At 43.4% G+C, this 19,944-nt stretch overlaps 1 protein-coding gene across 1 annotated transcript; it reads right to left on the bottom strand.

Moving 5' to 3' along the window:
- Positions 1 to 386: 386 nt before the first annotated feature.
- brwd3 (bromodomain and WD repeat domain containing 3) lies at positions 387 to 17,168 on the bottom strand. The gene is made up of 40 exons (XM_072374326.1): positions 17,032 to 17,168; positions 16,797 to 16,855; positions 16,664 to 16,693; positions 16,421 to 16,480; positions 15,092 to 15,242; positions 14,853 to 14,951; positions 14,588 to 14,748; positions 14,218 to 14,439; positions 14,003 to 14,103; positions 13,835 to 13,905; positions 12,858 to 12,958; positions 12,725 to 12,765; positions 12,535 to 12,639; positions 12,297 to 12,447; positions 12,061 to 12,195; positions 10,919 to 11,047; positions 10,558 to 10,783; positions 10,310 to 10,450; positions 9,939 to 10,119; positions 9,761 to 9,854; positions 9,505 to 9,672; positions 9,301 to 9,374; positions 9,024 to 9,219; positions 8,770 to 8,880; positions 8,576 to 8,683; positions 8,146 to 8,270; positions 7,963 to 8,045; positions 7,768 to 7,879; positions 7,583 to 7,644; positions 7,115 to 7,270; positions 6,905 to 7,025; positions 6,668 to 6,793; positions 6,484 to 6,559; positions 6,346 to 6,396; positions 5,020 to 5,163; positions 4,770 to 4,922; positions 4,499 to 4,668; positions 4,205 to 4,293; positions 3,068 to 3,202; positions 387 to 2,976 (listed from the first exon to the last, which is right to left on the bottom strand). Exons 1-40 carry the CDS (start codon positions 17,063 to 17,065, stop codon positions 2,159 to 2,161), a joined length of 5,370 nt encoding a protein of 1,789 aa, XP_072230427.1. The 5' UTR covers positions 17,066 to 17,168; the 3' UTR covers positions 387 to 2,158.
- Positions 17,169 to 19,944: the final 2,776 nt, after the last annotated feature.

Below are 19,944 nucleotides of genomic sequence, written 5' to 3'. Positions count from 1 at the left end.
GATTCGTATTAATTCCTATGATCCTCCAGCATCTCTGCAGTTTCTTGGTGTAGCGGAGCACAGTGCGTCATCGCTCAACCTTGTTTGTTCCTCGTCTGACTCACCCCTGCTTTCAATGCATTAACACTCTTGCAAATAGTACATTCAGGTTTATGGCTGCCTGTCACAGAAGACAGTGTTCTGAAACTCTCAAATGTCTGTTTTCAGGCCATGTTCTCGACCCGTTATACAGACAACAGATGACAACAGGACAGAACAGCTCCCTAAGCTTGAGCTGACCTTACACAGAAATACAGGTTAGATTTGCGAAATCCTGTATAATTAAATTCAAATAGTTATATTTTTAAAGAAATTCAGATTTTTTATTTAAAAAAAAAAAACACACTTACAATCAAAACATTTTGTATAAAAGCTTTTTCTCCTCACTTACTGTAGAATGTTGTACTTATCTAATCTGATGCTTTGAGACTAAGCACCATCCACTATATGAAAATAAGAATTATAATCTTCTCGCACACAACCAAAGTAATCTCAGGACACAAGATAATGCTGCTGCTGGTTAAAACCTATACGTTGATGCCGATTTGTGAGAACCTGACAAACAACTGTAAATTAATCTCTCTCGTGACGATGACCTCACACAAAGGGACGAGGAGGACTCAAGCACCCGGAGCTGAAATGACAAAGTGAGTCATCTTTCCTGCTCATGTCCCGACCAGATTCTGCCTCACGTGATTTAGCAGAACCTTTTTACGTAAACATTATCTGTGCTACATTTAAGGGGGAAAAAGACGCGAGATCGGTCAGGATTAAAGATGATGGGAAAAAAAAAATACACGAGCGTCACGGGTGCAGTCGACCCACCCAGGAAAATGGCCTTTTCTTCTCTTTGACCAGCACAGAGCACTGAACGCAGATCAGATGAGCCCTTACTGAGATACAGCTCGAAGGAGATTTAAGGTGATGTGCAGCTCAACTTGAATAAAAGGGGAACTGAAATGTGCCGGCGCAGTTCAAAGTCCTACACAAAAATCATGAGGTTTCATCTCATATCTCTACTATCTTTATTACTCAGCTGCCACATGGAGTAGATAAATGTGCAAATATCTCCTTCTCCTCGTCACTATCAACATACAAAAAAAGACAAAGTAAGCAAAGGAAAAAAAACAATGGAAAAATAAATAGTTCTGTGGAAGAGTTGTCCCAAGGACCCTTTTGCTTTCACACGTGCCGGGTGGAGGAGGAGCCGAGGAAGCAACTAGGAACGGATCCAGGTCTGATCCATCAGGGAGCAGGTTTGTACAAATACAACAAGAACGCAGTGGTTTGTCACCCAAAAAGAAAAGGGATAAAAACACCTCTATTCTTAATCAAAAAAGAAAATCACCCAATTTCTCCTAAAAAAAAACCCAAAACAACAGAATTTAAGGTTTAAAAAAAAGTCAAATCAAAAGCATTTAACATTCACAGACTAAGAATGTCAATCGGGACATTACTATGATCCCGTATTCTACCACTTTCTCCCTGTATTGCTAATTCCCAAACTACACAGCACAAAATTGTAAAGTGAACTCTGACAACTTGGGCTTTGCTGCTGAGAGGCAACAGCGAGGACCCAAAAAGTTGACATCAGATATAATAAGTCACATCGCACGCATGTCCCAGTGATCGTGACCGAACGAGCAGCCACTGAAAGTCTTGCTGAATTGAGTCAATTGATTCAAATAAAAAAAGACAGCAATCTGAGCACCATTTTTTGGCATCTGTGCATCCTTCTTTGGTGACCAGAGTGACAAGTCCTGGGAGGAACGAAGAGGGGTAGATATAGTGTTTTAAAACATGGACGCCAAACGCTCAGGATGAGAAGAAGAAGAAGAGCGGTGTCGGGTCATAAAGGCTCCTCCGTTGAGTAGTAAGGCCGAGGTGAGTCAGTTCAGTTTGGGAGGGTCCGTGTTGAACAGTTGCTCTGTCGACCAGGGAGGAAAAATCCGTGGCCACAGTTCATGAGCACCAGCAATCGGTTTGAGTTTCAGAAGCAGTCCCAGATAAAGGAAACCATATATAGATTTATATTATATACACACTTGTACAAAAAGAAAGAAAAAAATCCCTGATGTATTACTCGTGTTTAAAAGTTTGTGTTTTTATTTTTATCTTGTCAGTGACTCCAGCCCATGAGGTGGCTGACACGGGCTTTCTCGGTCATGCGGCGTACCCGTCCTGAGCGGGACATGCCCAGGTTGAGGGGGTCCTCCTTCGACCCATGGCCATCATCCTCTGACTCGTCCCTGTACACAACTGTTCTGCGGCCCTGGTTGCGTGTGTTGACCCGCCCGGATTTGCACTGGTTTCCTCTCAGACTGCTTACTGCTGCTCCTCTCTGAGCCTCATCAGAGTTTTCATCCTCCTCTTCATCAGGCTCTTCCTCCTCCTCAGGCTCCTCTTCATCCTCCTCGTCATCCTCTCCCTCATCCTTTACATGTCTTACTTCCTCATGCTGCTGCTGCTGCTGTGGCTCTTCTTCCTCCTCCTCCTCCTCCTCTTCTTCCTCTTCTTCATCATCATCTTCTGCCTCTTCCTCCTCTTCGTCGTCCTCCTCCTCCTCCTCCTCCTTCGCCGGCAGCTGCAGTCGAGCTCTTTTAGGTGTCTGTTCCATGTCTTCCCCCCCTTTGTGTCTCCTTTTCCCTGAGGCCGCCACCTTCCCCTTCGCTGAGAGGCGCACCGACAGGCAGGGGGCTTTGCTGTAGTCGTGATCTCCTCCTTCCACATACTTCTCCGCCTCAGAATCAGAGCTGTTATCACTGTCGGATGATGAGGACGAAGAGGATGACGATGATGAAGACGAGGACGACTCAGACGAGGAGCTGTTGGAGCCGGAGGCCTCGTTGTCGTCGTCATCGTCATCGTCGGACTGCCGTGTTTCCTGCCCCTGCCGCTGTCTGGAGCCATTACTTAGGTGAAGGTTGCGCCTGTGCCCTGATGCAACACAAAAGGATGTCAGTTCAACTCCGCAGCAAAACTTAAAGTTCACACTGAACATGCTGAGACTTCTCACGGTTTGTGATACCTGACTTCTTCACTGGAGTTGCCTGGCTGCGAGTTACCCGCTGTGGCTCTTGATTTCTGCTCTCCAAGCTTGTCCCTGAACTTGGGGAAGAAGGCCTGCTATCCTCTTCCTCTGCTACACTGCTGCTTTGCTGAGCTAAAGCAACAACACAATGATCACGAGTCAGAACTGCAATCACATTAGAAAACACGTTTATGAGACTATTATCAAATAATGCAGAGCCATGCTTACAGCTCAGAGAGGGTTTTCTTAGCATTTAGCTCGCTAGCATGCTAACACGCTCACACATTTGAGTCAAGCTACGTTAAGAGCTCGACTCGCTCATTTAACTGGAGCACAGTCTCTGCCCCAGGATACATGCACGGAAGCAGAATCGAGCTACTGCCTGAGGTATGTCTGACGCTGCAGCGTTATGGGATGTACGAGTAAACGTTCAAGACATTCTGCAACTTCTAACTTTCTCTGAAGGAGATTATCCTAAGTGTAAGTGTAGCTGAATTCGAGACCCATCTGAGTCTCCCTGAGCATACACAAGCAGAGTGATTCAATCTCCAACCAAATTATCTGGGTGCATTTGTCCGATTATGAGGAGCCCGACTGCGTATGATTTGGGTCGGAAGTAGTTTTCCCAAGTGTCATGTAAACGTGCTGAATGATTAGGCCAGAAGGTTTTGCAGGTATGAGGTTTACTGTAATGATCTTTCGGAAAGTTTATCCATTGCAAAGTACAACAGAGGCTGATAGGATTGTTCAGCTTTGCAGAGACTGGATCATAAACCACATGGAAAAAACCTTATTAGGATCTAATGTTGACACTTCTCACTTTCTTCTTGTTCGGGACAGTAGTAAAAAATAAGAAAAACTTCTTTAAACTGTGCACCAGGCAGCTACAACACCCTCCCAGGTCTGCAATTTAGTCAGGTCAACCGTGTTTTCCTGCTCGTCTAACAAACTTACTCCCAGCTGAAAACAAGGACAGTGCTTCGGTTTGTTTGTTCATCTGTGACTTTTTGTAGAAACGTCTTGTAATTTCTTTATACAACATGAATAAATGACAAACTGGGCCTTAAAACAGTTTCCAGCATGATTCGGCACAACAACAGGACCTGCTGCATTGAACATGATAAGGAGACGTACCCTGATATGGTCTCAGAGACCGCTTTTTCGTTGAGGTCTGGACATTTTTTGGCTCCGACACTTTTCCTGACCTGTGCTTGCCTTTACGGCTGGAGATATGTAGAAGTTTTAAACATGTATTAACATCACAGAAAAGAATCAACATCACATCACAAATAACCATAAAATATGACATTAAGATGCAGGACAATTTAAGACCAGGACCGGAAATTACATTCAAGAGAAATCTGTATTTTCAGTATTTCTGACACTAATATGATAATATGATGAAAGATCGTGGGGGTTTGTGAGTACCTGGGGGATGGACTATTAGGTGGGGAGCTGCCCCCATTGTGCAATCTGTCCCTGTAACTGAGTCTCTGACGGGTCCGCCGTTCGTTCTGAATGGCAGACTTGTAGTCCGAGATGATGGAGATGATGTGTTTCTCAAAGAATGCTGACAAGCTTAGGGTCATGGTATAGATCTAGATACGAAAGAAAGTCAGAATGAAAATACTCGACAAGTACTTTATCAGACTTTACTTACTCATGAGAGCACTTTCACATGCTCAGGGATGGTTTTCACCTGTGATTTCTTGTTCGGTGTGTAGGCTTTAGAGTTGCTGAAAATGAGGCGGACATCTTTGGCAAACTCCATCGGATTCTCATAGTTCGCTGCCACCAGTGTCTCCGACACCGTCCCCAGATCCATGGGAGTGTCAATGATGTCTCGATAGTCCTGAGCAAAGAAAACAACGTCCGCACAAAATGTATCACGCCTTTCATATGCCAGTGGCCTCCTCATTTCAGTAGGTGGTCGTTTCAGTTTGTTTTACCGGATACTCAAAGAGATCCACGGGCTGTCTGAACGGTTCAGAGTCTGGGGAGGCCAGCATGCGACGCAGCAGCTCACGACACGGACCTCTCCATGCTGTCACATCCAACACCACACCTCGCTTCTTAGAATTTGGGTTGGCTCCCTAGCAGAGAAACAACCAAGTTCAATGAGGCTGGAACTACTGCTGGAAACCTTGGATGTCCTGTCACGGTTTAAGATGTCTTACAGACTCGGGGTTAATGAGGAGTGTGCTTTAATAGATTCAGTTCAGAGCATGACTCAGCATGCTCCTCACCTGCATCCAGCAACATGAAACTCACAACCTACCTGGACTCACAGATTTCCTGTCACTTTTACGCAATCTCACCCCACAGCAGAGCAACGGATCTGAATACAGCCTTCCCAACATCTCACTGACACACAGAGTCTAGTAGTTTTACCGATCTTGCTTCAGTGACTACAGACCAGTTGCCCTGACATCCCCACATCATGAAATTCCTGGAGAGACTATCATTGGCTCACTTAACTAAGCAAGTTTGCATATTTCAGGTTTATCACTCTGGGCTTGGTATTGAAGATGCCATCATCTGTCTGCCAAGCAGTGGAGGAGCAGTGGTGGAGATCCTGTTCTTACATTTCTGTTGTGCTTGCACTGAAATGTGAGGGGCTACAGAAAATACAGGTGGATGCCTCCACATTATTGGCTACTTGACAAATACGCCACAGTTTGTGAAACTGAAGGGTTGTCTCAGATAACTCTGCAGGTGTATCAGTGAAGCGCGAGAGGCCGAGTACAGGGAACTGGTTGACCACTCTGTGGCAGGGTGTGGGAACTATTACCTCTTCTTGAACACAAACATTTTAGGAGGACCAGGAATAAGCCAAACACTCTTTCTCTCCTGGGTGGTGGAAAACTACAACTGGAAATGTAATACTGAGGCTACCTACAAGAAGGGTCAGAAAAGACTTCCTGAGGAAGCTTAGATCCCTCTGTGTCTGCAGCAAGGTGCCTCATATCATCTATTAGTCTGCTTTGCTGCCATCTGTTGGGGCAGCAGCCTGTGACTGAACAACGGTTGGAGAAGACCGGCTCTGGAGCAAAGAAGACTGCTGCACATGGACAACAATGCAAACCCACTATATACCATAATGATCAAAGAACACAGTGTTCAGTCAGAGGCTACTTCAGCTGAGCTGCAACAACGAGCGCTTCAGAAGGTCATTAAAGAAAGTCTCTTATTGATCTGGACGGTGTGAAAATGAAGAATAAAATAAAGAAATACTTTCTCTCCCTTTGGAATCTAAGAAAGTGTTTCTCTCTTACCCGATGTCCTGAAGAGGTCCCTGGAGTGTCAGAATCCACATCTAAGTCAATCTGCAGAGGAACATACGCAAATGTAAAGAAAAAAAAAAACTCTGCAATGTAAAAAACTTATGAACTGTACTAAAAACCAGCAATCACCTCCACTTCTTCTTCACTGCTGACATCAGACTTCAGTTTGCGATACAAGTCCAAGATGTCTGTGCAGCTCTGGTCTCTGATGGACATGGCAGCCAAAGAATGAGTGTAAAATACTACATGGTCAAAGTATCAGTGAGGTGGATGCAATATAGGAAAGTAGAAAATTAACTTGGTGGAGTCTTACCCAATGTAGTGGAGAAGAACATCAGTTACCACCTTAGCAGCTGCTACAATTGGGCTTTGGGGTTCATTGAAAGTGCGTGCATTGTGTTCAATGTAACGCACCTCCCACATTAATGCAGAGATCCGCCTGCATCAGAAAAACTCATCAACTCGGAACTCAGAGGGCGGCATATCTGGATTTTGAGTACACATTGGAGGGAAAATGTGACGCCGCGTTAACGTTTGTGGGAGGTTTCACCTGTAAAAGCGGTTCTCCAGTCGTTTGCGGATAGTGCTGAGATCAGTGGAGTAAGCCACCACGGTGCAGTACAGAGGGTAGTCCCGCAAGTTTACAGGTGATGCAAATGCCTTGGCTACATCTGTGGATAAACACAAATAAGATCAGACACAACTAAAATAAAAAAGTCAGACTTTTCTTTAACAAACTAGCATTTATTTGGTGGCCTACCAAGTGTAAGAAGCTGATCTATGCCATGGATAACCCTCTCACAGTCTTCGTCTCGTGTGTGAGCCCCCCATTCTCCTTCCTGAGGTCTGTAGAGCAAAGCTTTAAGCTCTTCCTCTGCCACCTCCACGCCGTCGCCAACCTGTTCTGGCAAGGCAGCTGATGCAGCCAAAAACAGTGTTGTAAGTCAAAGTAAGTCAAAAAACTCTAAATTCATTAAATCTACAACTTTATGTTAAAAAAAAAAAGATTCTCAAGAGATGTCTGTGTACTTTACAAGATCATAGTGCAACAAAACACAAAATTAACCTGCGACTGAAACAAAATGAGAGACTGAATCCACTCTGTGTCGCCACATGAGATACAGCTGATCCCGACCAGAGTGACGGGGATGCTGAGCTGAGACAAACCGCATCGTACCATCTCAAGGAAAAGCCCCCAAAGCTGTCAACACACTCTGATAGTACTGACCTTCCTCTGGAATAGGCTCCATGTCCCAGGGACTCATTTTCTCCCGCTCACCATTATCCCACCTGATGACACATAAAAATACTTTTCTTATTTGACTGTAAGGAATCGTGATGTCGTATTAACAGACTATCGATGCATTATTTTGCTGGACTGGACTCCTGCAGCAGCTGCAGTCATAGACGTACTTTACTGCATAGCACTGAAACAGGCTGTCTGGATACTCTGGCTGCAGGGGCTCCTGATCCTCCACAGATCCGAACCACCAGGCATCATCGATGATGCTGCGGAACCTCAGGCCTGCAGAGGGTATCAAACATTAGTGTGGGAGGGTGCAAAACAACCAACGGGAGATGTAAACAGTGGGGACTACAGTGACTAACCTGGCTGCCAGTTGCGCTCTTTAGCCTCGTTGTAAAACTGCTGCAATACAAGAAAATCGATGACGTCCGGCATATCGTGATACCTTTGGAGGATGAAAAGAAGTGGTAGATCACATATGGTTAGATTTACACCACATTTCAGCCTTTTGATGTACTGTGTGTACTAAAGGGGGACAAGCTCACTTTAAAGAGAAAGACTCATTGGTCATCTTCCCTGAGACTGGGTCCAAGAAAGCCAATTTTAGGCAGCAGAGCGTTGGAGGTCCCACTTCATATTTAATTCCAATCACCTTCACAGATTCCTGGTCCTGAAGGAGAAACAAAGAGAGGCATAAGTGACACTTCAAGGGTTCATTTCAACAGCTCATTTCACCATGAATCTAGTTAAAAACAGTAAGAGGGGCCTTTTGTGCGCTGCATGTTGATATTGGGTTTAAGATTCTTGTCACGTTCCTTTATAACTCTGCTCCACAAGTTGTGTTTATTCACTAAAGCACCAACAGATTGTGGGGTACTGCATACAAGCATGTTTACGATTACTGGGGTTAGCCGGCTGCTGACTTTAAAATAATGCAGCACGTGAGGACCCGGGCACAGAGCTGGTGTTCCTCACCCTGAGGTTGAGTCTGTTCCACGGCTGCTTCTGAGGGTTGATGCTGTAGGTCTTGGCCCTGCGAACAGCCCGCACATAGGCCTGATGGCCCTGTTTGAAGTAGATGAGCTGGAGGGGGGGAAGGAGAACCTGTAGGTTAAAACTGTAGGTTATGTAAAACAGTTTTTGCTAAGTGTCAGAGTAACAGTTCTTACTTCGTCGCCCATTTGTGGAACGAAAGGAGAGCGGCGTGGGATGGTCTCCATTATCCATGACGGTGGCAGCCACTCCTCTGCATTCAGTCCAGCCAGCGAGGATGTGGGTTTCTGAGGGTATACAGTTTGTTAGATCTTTAGATACAGAATTTCTCCTATAAAATGTCAGTTTATCAATTAAATAGAAAACTAATTTTCCACAGTGATATTCTTTCAGTGCAAATACGGTAGCAGTCGGTCATGTTAGCTCTGACCTGTTTGGTCTCTTTGGGTTTCTTCTTCTTCTTCTCATTTTCCTTCTTCTTTGCCTCTTTGGCCTCGTCCCCACCCTCCTCCTCCTCTGAGCTGCTGTACCCAGTGGGCTGCACAGACCTCCTGGTTGGTCGCTTTGGTGGCTGGAGGTTGATCCCTGCATCAGCTGTCCAGTCAGAATATTCACTAGACGAGTCACTGCAAATCAAAGAAGCATCTAGTTAGCTGAGCGACTGGAGTTATATTTGAAAAACCACTGCTCAGTCGAAACGTATTTACCTGGAGCTGCTCTCGCTCTGCCACCGAGCTTCGCCCTCAGAGGAGGCATCAGACTGCTCTGCCTGTTCTGCTGCCTGTCAATACAACAATCAGCTTTATTTCTGCAAAACGAGAGCTGACAGGAGGTGCTCATTTATGGTTTTATTTCCATAAAATGTTGCTATTCGTGCACATTTGGATATAGAGCAGAATAATGGAACATACATCTCCACTGTCTGAGTCCATCTGGCTGCCAGAGTTACGTCGGTTGCTGGCATTTCGACTTCTGGTTCCGGGGCGGCGGACTTGAGCTGAGCGGGTCTGATAGGCGTGGTGCTGCTGCTTTTTCTTGGTTGGCCGCAGGGAGCGCAGGCGAGACGCCAGGGGTTCACTCTACAAAGGTGGATGAAAAACGGGAAAAATAAAACAAGCTGAAACGATAGCTTTCCTGGCATGAAAACTGACTTGAAGAACAGTTTACCTTGAGTGAGCAGGTTACTGGTTTCTTCCTCCTCTCTGAATTGTAAAGAGAACATTCAAGGTCGCTTTTGGCTTTTCTGCACTCCTCCAAAACTCTAAAGAAAAGAAAAAAAATCCATCAAGATGTAAGAAAAAAGAGCTGTATGTGACGTCCCTAAAAATGTCTCCATCCTGCACACCTGAACGTCCCTTGTGGCACTTCATTCACCACCACTCTACGGCTCCAGGCCAGCAGGTCCCTCGCGGTGGCCACCTGACTTGGAAGGGAATTATGCTGCATCTGCCACACTCCGCCCACCTGCCCACTTCTGCGAGTTTCAGCAGCTGGAGAGGAGGGCACCGCTTCTCCTCCATCAGCATCTACAGATAAGACTGCATTTGGTTCTTTGGTCTACAACTATGACTCAGCATGTCACCTGGAAAATCTGGCCTTTATAAGTAAGGAACTCAACAAGTCTGAAATATAAAAAATATGACAGTAAAAAAAAGCCATGCTAAAGTATACTTAACTAACCAAAAGCATGCCGTACATTACAAATATCTCACGTACCCTCTTCCCCTTCAGCCTGTTGTTCTACAATCTGACGCTCGTCCTGCTCATTCTGCAGCTGCCTGATTAGATTGTCCAATAAGCTTTCACCATTTTCTCCCATTTGCTGGCCAAGTACCTGCTCAACCAGCTCTCCATCACCTTATGAAGACAGAGGGAGAATATGGGTCAAAGTCTGCCGGTCGTATTTCCTACGATAAAACTGTGAATTTATTCTGAAAGGTTTGAGTAATGAGCGGGCTTTTTACTGTTAGCCATGTATCCCAGCTGAGGTATTAGCTGGTCCTCCTTGCAGGTCTCCCTTCCTGGCACCAGGCGCTGGAAGTGAGGAGGATGAGGATTTCCATCAACATCCACCAGGAAGGGTGGAGGCATGAGGTGAGGAGCCTGCTGTGTCTGTTCATCCAGAACAAAGTTATTAGAGTCACGAATGAGAGGTCGGTAGTCTGTGTGGAAGAACATCTGGTCAGGAATCTGGAGGAGATCAAGAGAAGACACGTCGATTGTTGAGGTAAAAGTTACAATATGGAGCTTTTTTCTGTATGGCTGACAGTGAGTGGGTTTGGATGTTTGTGATGGGTAAATATATTTCAGCTTGCAGCGGGTTACCTTCTCATATGGTCTGCTGCAGCCGAAGCCAAAGATGAGCAAATGGCCATGTGAGTCAGTGCAGGCGAAATGCTGGCCATCAGCCGAGAACTTGCAGTCATAAATAGCACCGTGGCCTTGGCCCTCAATCTGGAAAAAGATTTTTAACAATAAGTCAATGCTACTGAATAATAATAAAAAAGCAGCACCACTTGAGTGTGATTCTCTCTGGGGGGGGTGTGTGTGTGTGAAGTATTACACAGAAGAACTCGTCACTTTTTTGTGGTAACTAGTAACAATGAGCATTAGTTTCACATTTCATGTCATCTGTAACCTCTTACAATTGGTTATTAACCCTATAAGCCTGAGCGTTTTATGGAAACACCTCAAACAGACGAAGAAGAGAAAAAGAAAAGTGCCGACTCGCTCCGTGTCTCTTCTCCTCAGCAGCCGGTCGGTCCTGTGCACATCAGCTCACTCAGATAGCGAGTCGGCAGAGAGGGCAGTGTTTACGCTATGGAAGCCCTCGCATTATTTTGAATTTGTGGGTAAAAGGACTAAGAGCAATCACAGTGAGGTGTAAACTGTGCCTGGGTGATAATCAGTGATGACAAACTGTATTTCAGATCTGAAGCATCTACTGGCAAAGCATCACGACACAGATAAATCTGCAGGAGCTACAGCCCCATGGTAACAGCTTGCTTAATAGCTGTTAATAGGGAAATTAATGAATATGTAGCTGGTTATGGGGTGGAGGAGATGCAATCAAAAACTGCAGAGTCACCATCTCTCTGTAAGATTATTGATAAAAAAATCTCCTCAGCTTGTTAAACTATACGCGCTGAGCCCCATATGCTTGTTTTAATGTTATTTTGTAAACATAATCATTAATAAAGTGTCGAAATAGGGATACGGCATCTGTCATTCCTGTTATTAGCCTGCAGATGTTCAGGTTATAAACCATAGAACAGGCAATGTAATGAGGTGGGCAGGTAGGACATCCAGTGGTAAAAGACTTTATAACTACAGTGGTGCTCATATGTGCTAACACAAAAGTACCATAATAGGTTTTCATAATAGGCAACAAATGACTTTTTAATGGCAGTAATCATAAATCTAATTGGGTACAGTTAAAAGCAACATTACCCAAAACGGCTAGTTACCATGTTGAAGAAGTTGCGGATCTTGACTCCTTTGCTTAGGTCCCAGATGTAAATGTTGCCATCGTGACCGGCGGATAACATGATGCGGGGGTCAAAGGGGTGGGCCTCAAGTACAAACAGCTCATCATCGTGGCCCTAGAACAGAGAGGGCACAAACATTCAGAGTGGCCTCTAAGCCAAAGACAGCACTTTCAGATGCTTTTTTTGTCTCCCTGCATTGCTTAAAAGCCACTCACAGACAAAACATGAAGCAGCTGTCCAGATGTTGCGCTCCACACTTTGAGCAGGTAGTTTGACACTGCTGTGATGACGGAGCCATCTGTGCGATCCCAGGCTACCATGGTCACCACCAGCTTGGTCTTATCATCCGCATTGGCAACGCTAATCCTGGAGGAAGATTTCCACGAAAGACATGAAAGTGAGACGGTGAGGAAAAAAAAGCAGCGTGTTGAAACTGACTCGGTTTGCTCTTACCCGGGTAACCTCGCCGCCATGTCCAAAGTAATGCTCTTCCACTCCTGTTGCTGGTAATGCCAGATCCTGGCTGTGCCGTCACGACTGCCACTCACAAACCTCAGGCTGCGAACAGACACACACTCCTCTATCAGAAGCTTGTACACCACAGAACAATTCAAAGATTATTTGAAGTCTACGCAGATCTCACCTGTCACTGTTATTGCTGAACTGGACAACCACAACTTTATCCTGAAAACAGACGCAGTTGACAACAGCTTATATTACTCAGGCTCCAACCACAAACGGTGACGCGGGAAGACAACGCAGCCGCTGTTTCTTACCGTGTGAGCATCCATCTCAGAGACCTTCATCGGAGTTTCAGCACCAAGGTAGTAGACTCTGATCATATGATCTGTGCCACCAGTGGCCATGAACATGCCACCTGTTACCGGAAACACAATGTAAAATATCCTTTTCATTGTTTAAATGTTTCAGTTATTTCTAAACAACATTATTTCTTCACCTATCCCTCCAGTGACATCCTCACACAGTGTGTGTGGTGATTAGGTCAGATAATCATGATGCCACTTATAATAACAGCAGAGGAAGTTTATCCATTGAAAATAAACACAAAGGATTGTATTTTACTTTGGGCAACAACAGTAGAAAGAGAATAAGAAAGCAATCAGTTCTGGAGTTTGATATCTGTGTTTACAAAGGCACAATCTAAAGGTAAGGGACAAGACTCATGGCACTGAACAGCAATAGTCTGATTATTATTTGTAAGTATGAGATAATCGGCACATTGGCAGCACATCATTTGATGAAGCCGGTAAACATTAAACGTTAATGCTGACACCGGTGGGCATCCATTTTCCCCCACTTTAAAATAAATGAGCAGAAAACCAGACGCAATGCAGACATGAATAAATGTTCATGTGAGTTCAGTCATTTTGATTCTTATCTGTTGTAGCTATTAAATAAAGGCTTATTTCGTATGGCTGTACGCTTGTAAACTGAGTGTGGAGCCAAAATGAAAGCTTGAAGTAAAAAGATATCTTCTAATTTTGACAACTGAGGTTTTTATTCTCTTTACTGTAAGTGTATCTACATTTAAGCAGTGACTTATGGTCTGAAAAGAAAGTCTGGGCCTGATTTATCTGCGAGCTGGAAACTCACTGGTATAAAGAGGCAAAGTCAAAATGTAGCCGTTTGGTGGCAAGATTCCACGGTTACTGATCTAGGTTTGGTCTGCTATTCACTCCATCTTAGAAAAATAAAAGACGATAAATGTGACGATCAATGCTAATAGACCTACCGCTACTGAAGGAGGAGGTGGAGACCTGGACTCCGGGCCGTGACCGCTCGACAAACTTGACTGGTTGATCACTGAGTAAAAAGGACAAACATAAAAGCTGTGGTTATTTCCATGGGAAAGAAAAAATGTACCAGCTAAGAAACTGACCTCAGATGCATGAATACTTACTTAAATTTCATGGTGAGCGAGTGCCACTTCCAGAAACACACCATACCGTCTGCACCTGTCGAGGCAAGGTACCGCGTTGTCCCTTTGGCTGAAGGACAAAACTGAGAGAAGAGAGAAAAGACTTAAAGTGAGACGTTTTTGCTTCCTGCATGATCCGAGTTGTTTTTTTTTCTTCCAGTTTTGAGAAAACACTGAAGATTTTTTAAGTCAATCACCATTATGGATGTGATAGAAGCAGCATGGGCCTGCAGAACAGTGATGGGCGCACAGGTGCGAAGGCACCACACTCTGATGACTTTGTCACAGCTGGCTGAGGCGATGAGACTGTTTTCGTAGTTCACAGCCATGTCGCAGATCTCTGCTGCGTGACCGCGGAGGGTTGCCAGTAGTCTGCCGTCATCTGTGGACCAGACTTTCACGAGGCAGTCATCAGAACCCTGAACACCAAGACATTGACAAATGAATGAGAAATTAAACGAGTTTCATCTGGAAGTACCCATGACTTCAGTAAAAATGTTTGATTAGATCTGACGTAACACAGAGAAACATTTTACAAAGCTGCTGAACCTCAAAATCATCACTCACTGTAAATATCCGCCGACCCGAGCGGTCAAAAGCTACACAGTAGACTGAAGAAAGGTGGCCGAGGATACGTTTATGTATTTTCATGTGTTGGTAGGTGGAAGACGGCAGGGCCTGGCCAAAACGAGCCGTGCCTGTGGTCTGGCGAGCACCAATGATGGACACTGAATATAAAGATGCATGAGAACGATTAGAAGAGAACAACAGACTGCACCATAGGCATAAATCATGTATGTGACGAAGGTAATTAAAGGAAAGTTTAACACACCAACATTCGGAGCATTTCCACAAATGGCCGGAGGTTCTGGTGGACGTCCTCTGTGGAGCGCAGCAACAGCTGAGCCGCTGCATACTTTGTGGCTACAACCTAAGTTACACAGACAATGAGATAAATATGACTTGAAATCAGAGGTCCACAAAAATACAAAAACTACTTGATGGTATGAGAACTGTCTAGAAACACAAAAGAGGAAAAAAAACACAGGAGGATGAGAGGGAAATGCTCACTTTTAGTGTTGCGAAGCAATGACTGTCTTCCCAGCCCCAGAAGTGTTTGGACTCCAGGAACACTAGTTGGGATCTCCTTCTCTATCAGTGGACCTATCTGCTGACAGATCTGGAGCAGGTAGTCTGCAGGAATGTGCTGGTTCAAACTCACCTGCGCAAGTCAGTAATAATCATTAATTACAACATAGCAGATGTACCGACAGAACAATAACAAACACCAAAACACCACAAAATATTGTGACATTCTCAAAGCAGAAAACTTTAGGTGGATTAACCTAATAAATAAAGAGACTGAGAAGATGGACCTTTCCCAGAGAAATTGAATTGTGCCAGCAAATACAAGATCTGCTAATTAATAAGAACTCCCCGTCACATGGCCACTTTATTAAAGTAATCAAACTATAATACTTCCACATACATCCAGCAGTGTGTGTATTTTATAAAGCCATATTCAGTAGGTTTCATAAATTGCAGTATTGCTAATAAAGATGTGTTTTCATGTTTAAGTGTACAGACATGTTTAGCTTTTGGTTATGAGGAGTGAAAATTTGTTTATATGATTACAGAGGCTTATCATAAGGTTGGAGCGTACAAATAGTATCCTCATGTCACAATTCAGGTTCTGTGCACATGCAAAACACCCTCAAAGCAAGGAAAAGACAATATGGCGTCTAAACGAACCGGTGCGTGACGTCAACTTTACGTTCTCTGTTATTTTTTTTCTTATTTATCTGTCTCTATGCTCCACACTGCTTTTTGTCTTAAATGGTCATCGGTTTTACAGCCACAGAAATGTGCGTTTATGGGAACACGTTGCAACCAGGAAAAATTCCTAAACAAAACTGAAATACCAATTCGTAAATACAAACAGCAGCAGTGTTTTTGTGCTGATATGAAAGTTAGAAAGCAATAAACATAGAGGAAGGGCGAGTAGAAAGGAGAGGGAGGGACAGAAAAGCTTACAGCAAATCAAAAGAGCTTCTTGGGCCCATTCGGTCGCTCGCAAATGAAATTGCAATTTGATTGGCTCAAAGAGAAGATTGACAGCTCTTTAGAGCTGGTTCAGCCAATCACTACCCGCCCGTGTCTGCATTCTACCAGCCCAGTAGCCCACACAATAGCATAGCTTGAATTTAGATATTTATCAATAGGCCTGTACTAAAATCGATTTTATAAGTATTTCATAAACAAAATAACATTTTTACCACCCTTGTTTGTATTGGTGAACTGAATTAAAAATCCTACATCCACTGAAAAACGCTAATCAATCTAAATAAACATAAAACGAATAATTTTATTAATAAGGTAATTATAATAATTCGCACTCACCCAATCTTGGAAGGACCGTTTGTATTTCTTCCCGTCCCAACTCCGTCGTTGCGGGATCAACTAAAGTTAAAAACACCCCGTTAGAGATAAGACAAAGCTACCAGCTTCGACTCGGCAGGGAAACGCGCTCCTTTTTTCAAGAGGAGCCAAAAATATCCAACATATACACTTAAAGCGGTTAGTTAGGCAACATTACGGGGACCACACATGACAATAAAAACAGAAAGGTCCAGCTGAACTTACCTCATACTCTTCCAGCTCCTCAATCAGAATCTAACAACAGACACACACAGGGTTAGCATGGGATGCTAACACAGCGGCTTACCGATACTAATCGTAACCAGTAACGGATATTATTATTAGTTTATGACGTTACCTGTGTTGCTTTTTTACAAGGTCCAGACTGCAGAAATCTGGCAATGAGGTAATACAGTTCTGAAATAAAAGAATTTGTTATTAGCTTGGTACTAGCTAGTGTCCCTGTTAAGCCGAGCTAACAGTAGCTAGCTTCGGGCTGCACTCGGTTGCCTAGCTCACCAGCTGATCCACAACTGAAACTCTGTTAAATGCAAAATCTTCCATTGTGATACTGTGGGACACTCAGCACTCACCAGCTTCGGTTTGTGAACACTGTTCTCTTGCCATCACTTAATCGGACAGGCGACATTAAGCCAAACTGATGTTTTAGCTTGCTCGTTAGCAGCCGGGTAGCTAACAGTAGCTAAAACAGGCTAGTGAATGGCCTCCTCCTTTCTGAAGTTGTTGCCAGACCACCTGAAGCTTTGTCATAGCGCCCTCCAGTGAAACAATGCAATACTGGCTGCTTTGTTTTCCTTATTAGAATAAATAAATAAGTAGATACCTAACATAAATATAGATAAGTTTGAATTTTTTTATTAAATCCAGTTATTTTACATTTACACTCAGTTTCCAGACAACTTAGGGTGGAAAAAGATACTTTGTGATTTACATCATATTTTCTATAGCAGGAAGGTAAAGCACAGCAAATTGTAGTGCTGATCACTGGGAACAAATTATTAGACATGCATCTAAATGTATTGATCTACATTTCAGCTTTAGGGCCTTTCTCAAGACCAGTGCAAATAAAACAAAGGCACATCCTCGTCACACATCTGATGGTGACACTGGTAACACTTTTATGGCTTCTAGTTTTCATTTACATAAAACCAGAAGGTTGTTAAAGAGTAATCTTCCACATCCTTACATTTCTGGACACAAACAGTTACTCTTTTACACTTTACCAAGATTCGTGATATCGTATCACACGAAAGCTGCGTTCCTGGTTAAGACGAGGGGCGATACTCTGAGACCGTCCCTCTCTGGGTAGCATCTGGGTTTGATTTTGAAAGAGGCCTCCTTGATCTTAAAAACTGGTAAGAGGGAAAAAGGCACAAGTTATGTGGTAAAGTGTCTCAGTGAGGTATTGCTACAAAGCTGTAACATTAAAAAAACATTTCTCCAGAAAAAAAAGGACATTAATTAGCTTAATTCAAGGCTGTCATGGTACTCTCAAAGTTGATGTCACCTATTATTTTGGAATCTGAAAATAAATCCCTGATTTGGAATAGACAAAAACAGCCTTATATTTTAAACTGTATCACTGTTGTCCATATGGACAGTGCAGGAGAGTCTGCCTTATCTGTTTCTTGGTACAGCACAGAGGCGGACGGACTACGATGAGCCTGTGAGACGTGGCTGCACACACATTCACGCATTGAACACGCATGGTTGAGCACGGTTCACTCTCTTCAGTGGACATAAAAAGGAAATTCTCTTGAATAGTGTGAACTGTGGTTTGGTCATTAATTATGCTTGAGAAGATAGGCAGCATATGTTCACTTTGACACGGTATGAACGGACGGATTGTGCTTGTGTGGTTTGACTCCACCATGAAGCCTGATCTGAAACTGCTTTGAAGTTTTTAAATGTGAATGTAAAACTCTGTGTTTCTCCTATTAAAGGAGGCCTCTACAGATTAACTGCTGTTTCATAGAGTTGTATTATCTGACTTATCTGACTGGATGTTCGTTCCGTCTTCTCCTCTTTCTGTAGCCACACTCATACGCCCACTAACTGTTTTCAGTCCTTAAAATGCTTATGTTGTGGAACAGAAATACTCCTACTTATGGGTTTTGTGTTATTTAATCTGACACTTCCTTCGCCTTCTTGATTACAGTAATTACAAGATGTGTACTAAAAGGTTTTTGATGGCTGGAAATTATATGAATTCATGACAAACAAAAGGAAGTCACAGATTTTAGTGATGAAATCCTACATTTTCTTTTCTTTTACTTTATTTTTGTCACCTGTGAGATTTCTTTGTTCCGGTGCATCAGATGGTTTGCCAAAGAGGACAAAGGCATCTCTCGTGCCTCGGATTTCAGTGTCACCTTCAGTTTGAAGAAAAATTTGAATGAATGAGGTTACATTACTTATATTAAAGCATTTATTCTTCCATGAAGGAGGTAAAGTGATTGGTTTTGCTTGTTTTTCCTCTTGTGAAAAGGAGGATCGTGTAAAGAATTATGGACAGATTTGAATGAAAGTTTTACTTGTAAGTGATTACATTTTTATGTTGATCCATATGTGGATCCAGGATTGTTTTATTCAGTGAATCAGTTTGAGATTTTCAGGAACTTGAGTTGTAGAATATAAAACTGGAAATTTTCGCACGTGAATATGAAAGAAATCTATCATAAAGCTTGACATAAACCACAAAGGCAACATGGTTTACCCAAAATATCTTTAATAACTTCCTCATGTGTTCCTCCCACTGTCCAAAAACATGCATGTTAGGTTAATTGGTGTCTCTAAAACTGTCCCTAGGAGTGAGTGTGAGCGTGTGTGTGGTTGTGTGTCTCGTTTGTTTCTGTGTGGCCCTGTGATGGACTGGCGACCTGTCCAGGGTGGACCCCGCCTCTCGTCCAATGGCAGCTGGGTTAGGCTCCTAAACTGGATTAAGTGAAAATGGATGGATGGATGGAACTTTCTCATATGTTAACTGTTTATTTTCTGTCACAAAAAGGAGTGCTCATTTATCCAAGTTGAGACATACAAAATATTTGTTAGGAGTCTTTATAAGAGTCTGATTATTGAGAATAAATTCAAGTTTTCTGCCATTGAAGGGGCTTGAGTAAGAAAAATGAACCATTTTCATCCCCAGTGCCAGATCCTACCCAAGTCTGTGTCTCATTTGTGTCATTTCCAGACAAAAGTAGCCTGTTGGTAGAAAATAGATTCACAGTAAATCCAAATGTGGCTTGGAAATGAACTATTTTCAGCTAAACTGTACAGAGCACAGCGGCATATTTATTTACTCTTCTTCTGGACCACACATTCTATGGGATACCATACAGTGACACATGGTCTTTGTCCTCCTTGTTATTTTCTCATTGGGAAAGGATAATTATGCACAGCAGCCGTCTGACTCCCAAGTCGTGTCACACATTAAGGAAAAAGCAGTGCTGGTTGGGTCCTGCTGTTGTAAAAGGCTTTTTTCTTTA

This window comes from Leuresthes tenuis, unplaced genomic scaffold (assembly GCF_036924035.1).
Source record: "Leuresthes tenuis unplaced genomic scaffold, fLeuTen1.0.hap1 SCAF_21, whole genome shotgun sequence".
NCBI classification, from domain to species: domain Eukaryota; kingdom Metazoa; phylum Chordata; class Actinopteri; order Atheriniformes; family Atherinopsidae; genus Leuresthes; species Leuresthes tenuis.
This window is presented reverse-complemented; position numbering and strand designations above follow the sequence as displayed.

Excerpts from the sequence above, each read along its gene's own strand:
- brwd3 (XM_072374326.1), bottom strand. The coding sequence starts at position 17,065 with ATGGCAAGAGAACAGTGTTCACAAACCGAAGCTG. Across the intron at positions 14,952-15,091 it reads ATTGCTTCGCAACACTAAAA|GTTGTAGCCACAAAGTATGC; the intron begins GTGAGCATTTCC and ends TGTGTAACTTAG. Across the intron at positions 11,048-12,060 it reads TCCGCAACTTCTTCAACATG|ATTGAGGGCCAAGGCCACGG; the intron begins GTAACTAGCCGT and ends ATCTTTTTCCAG.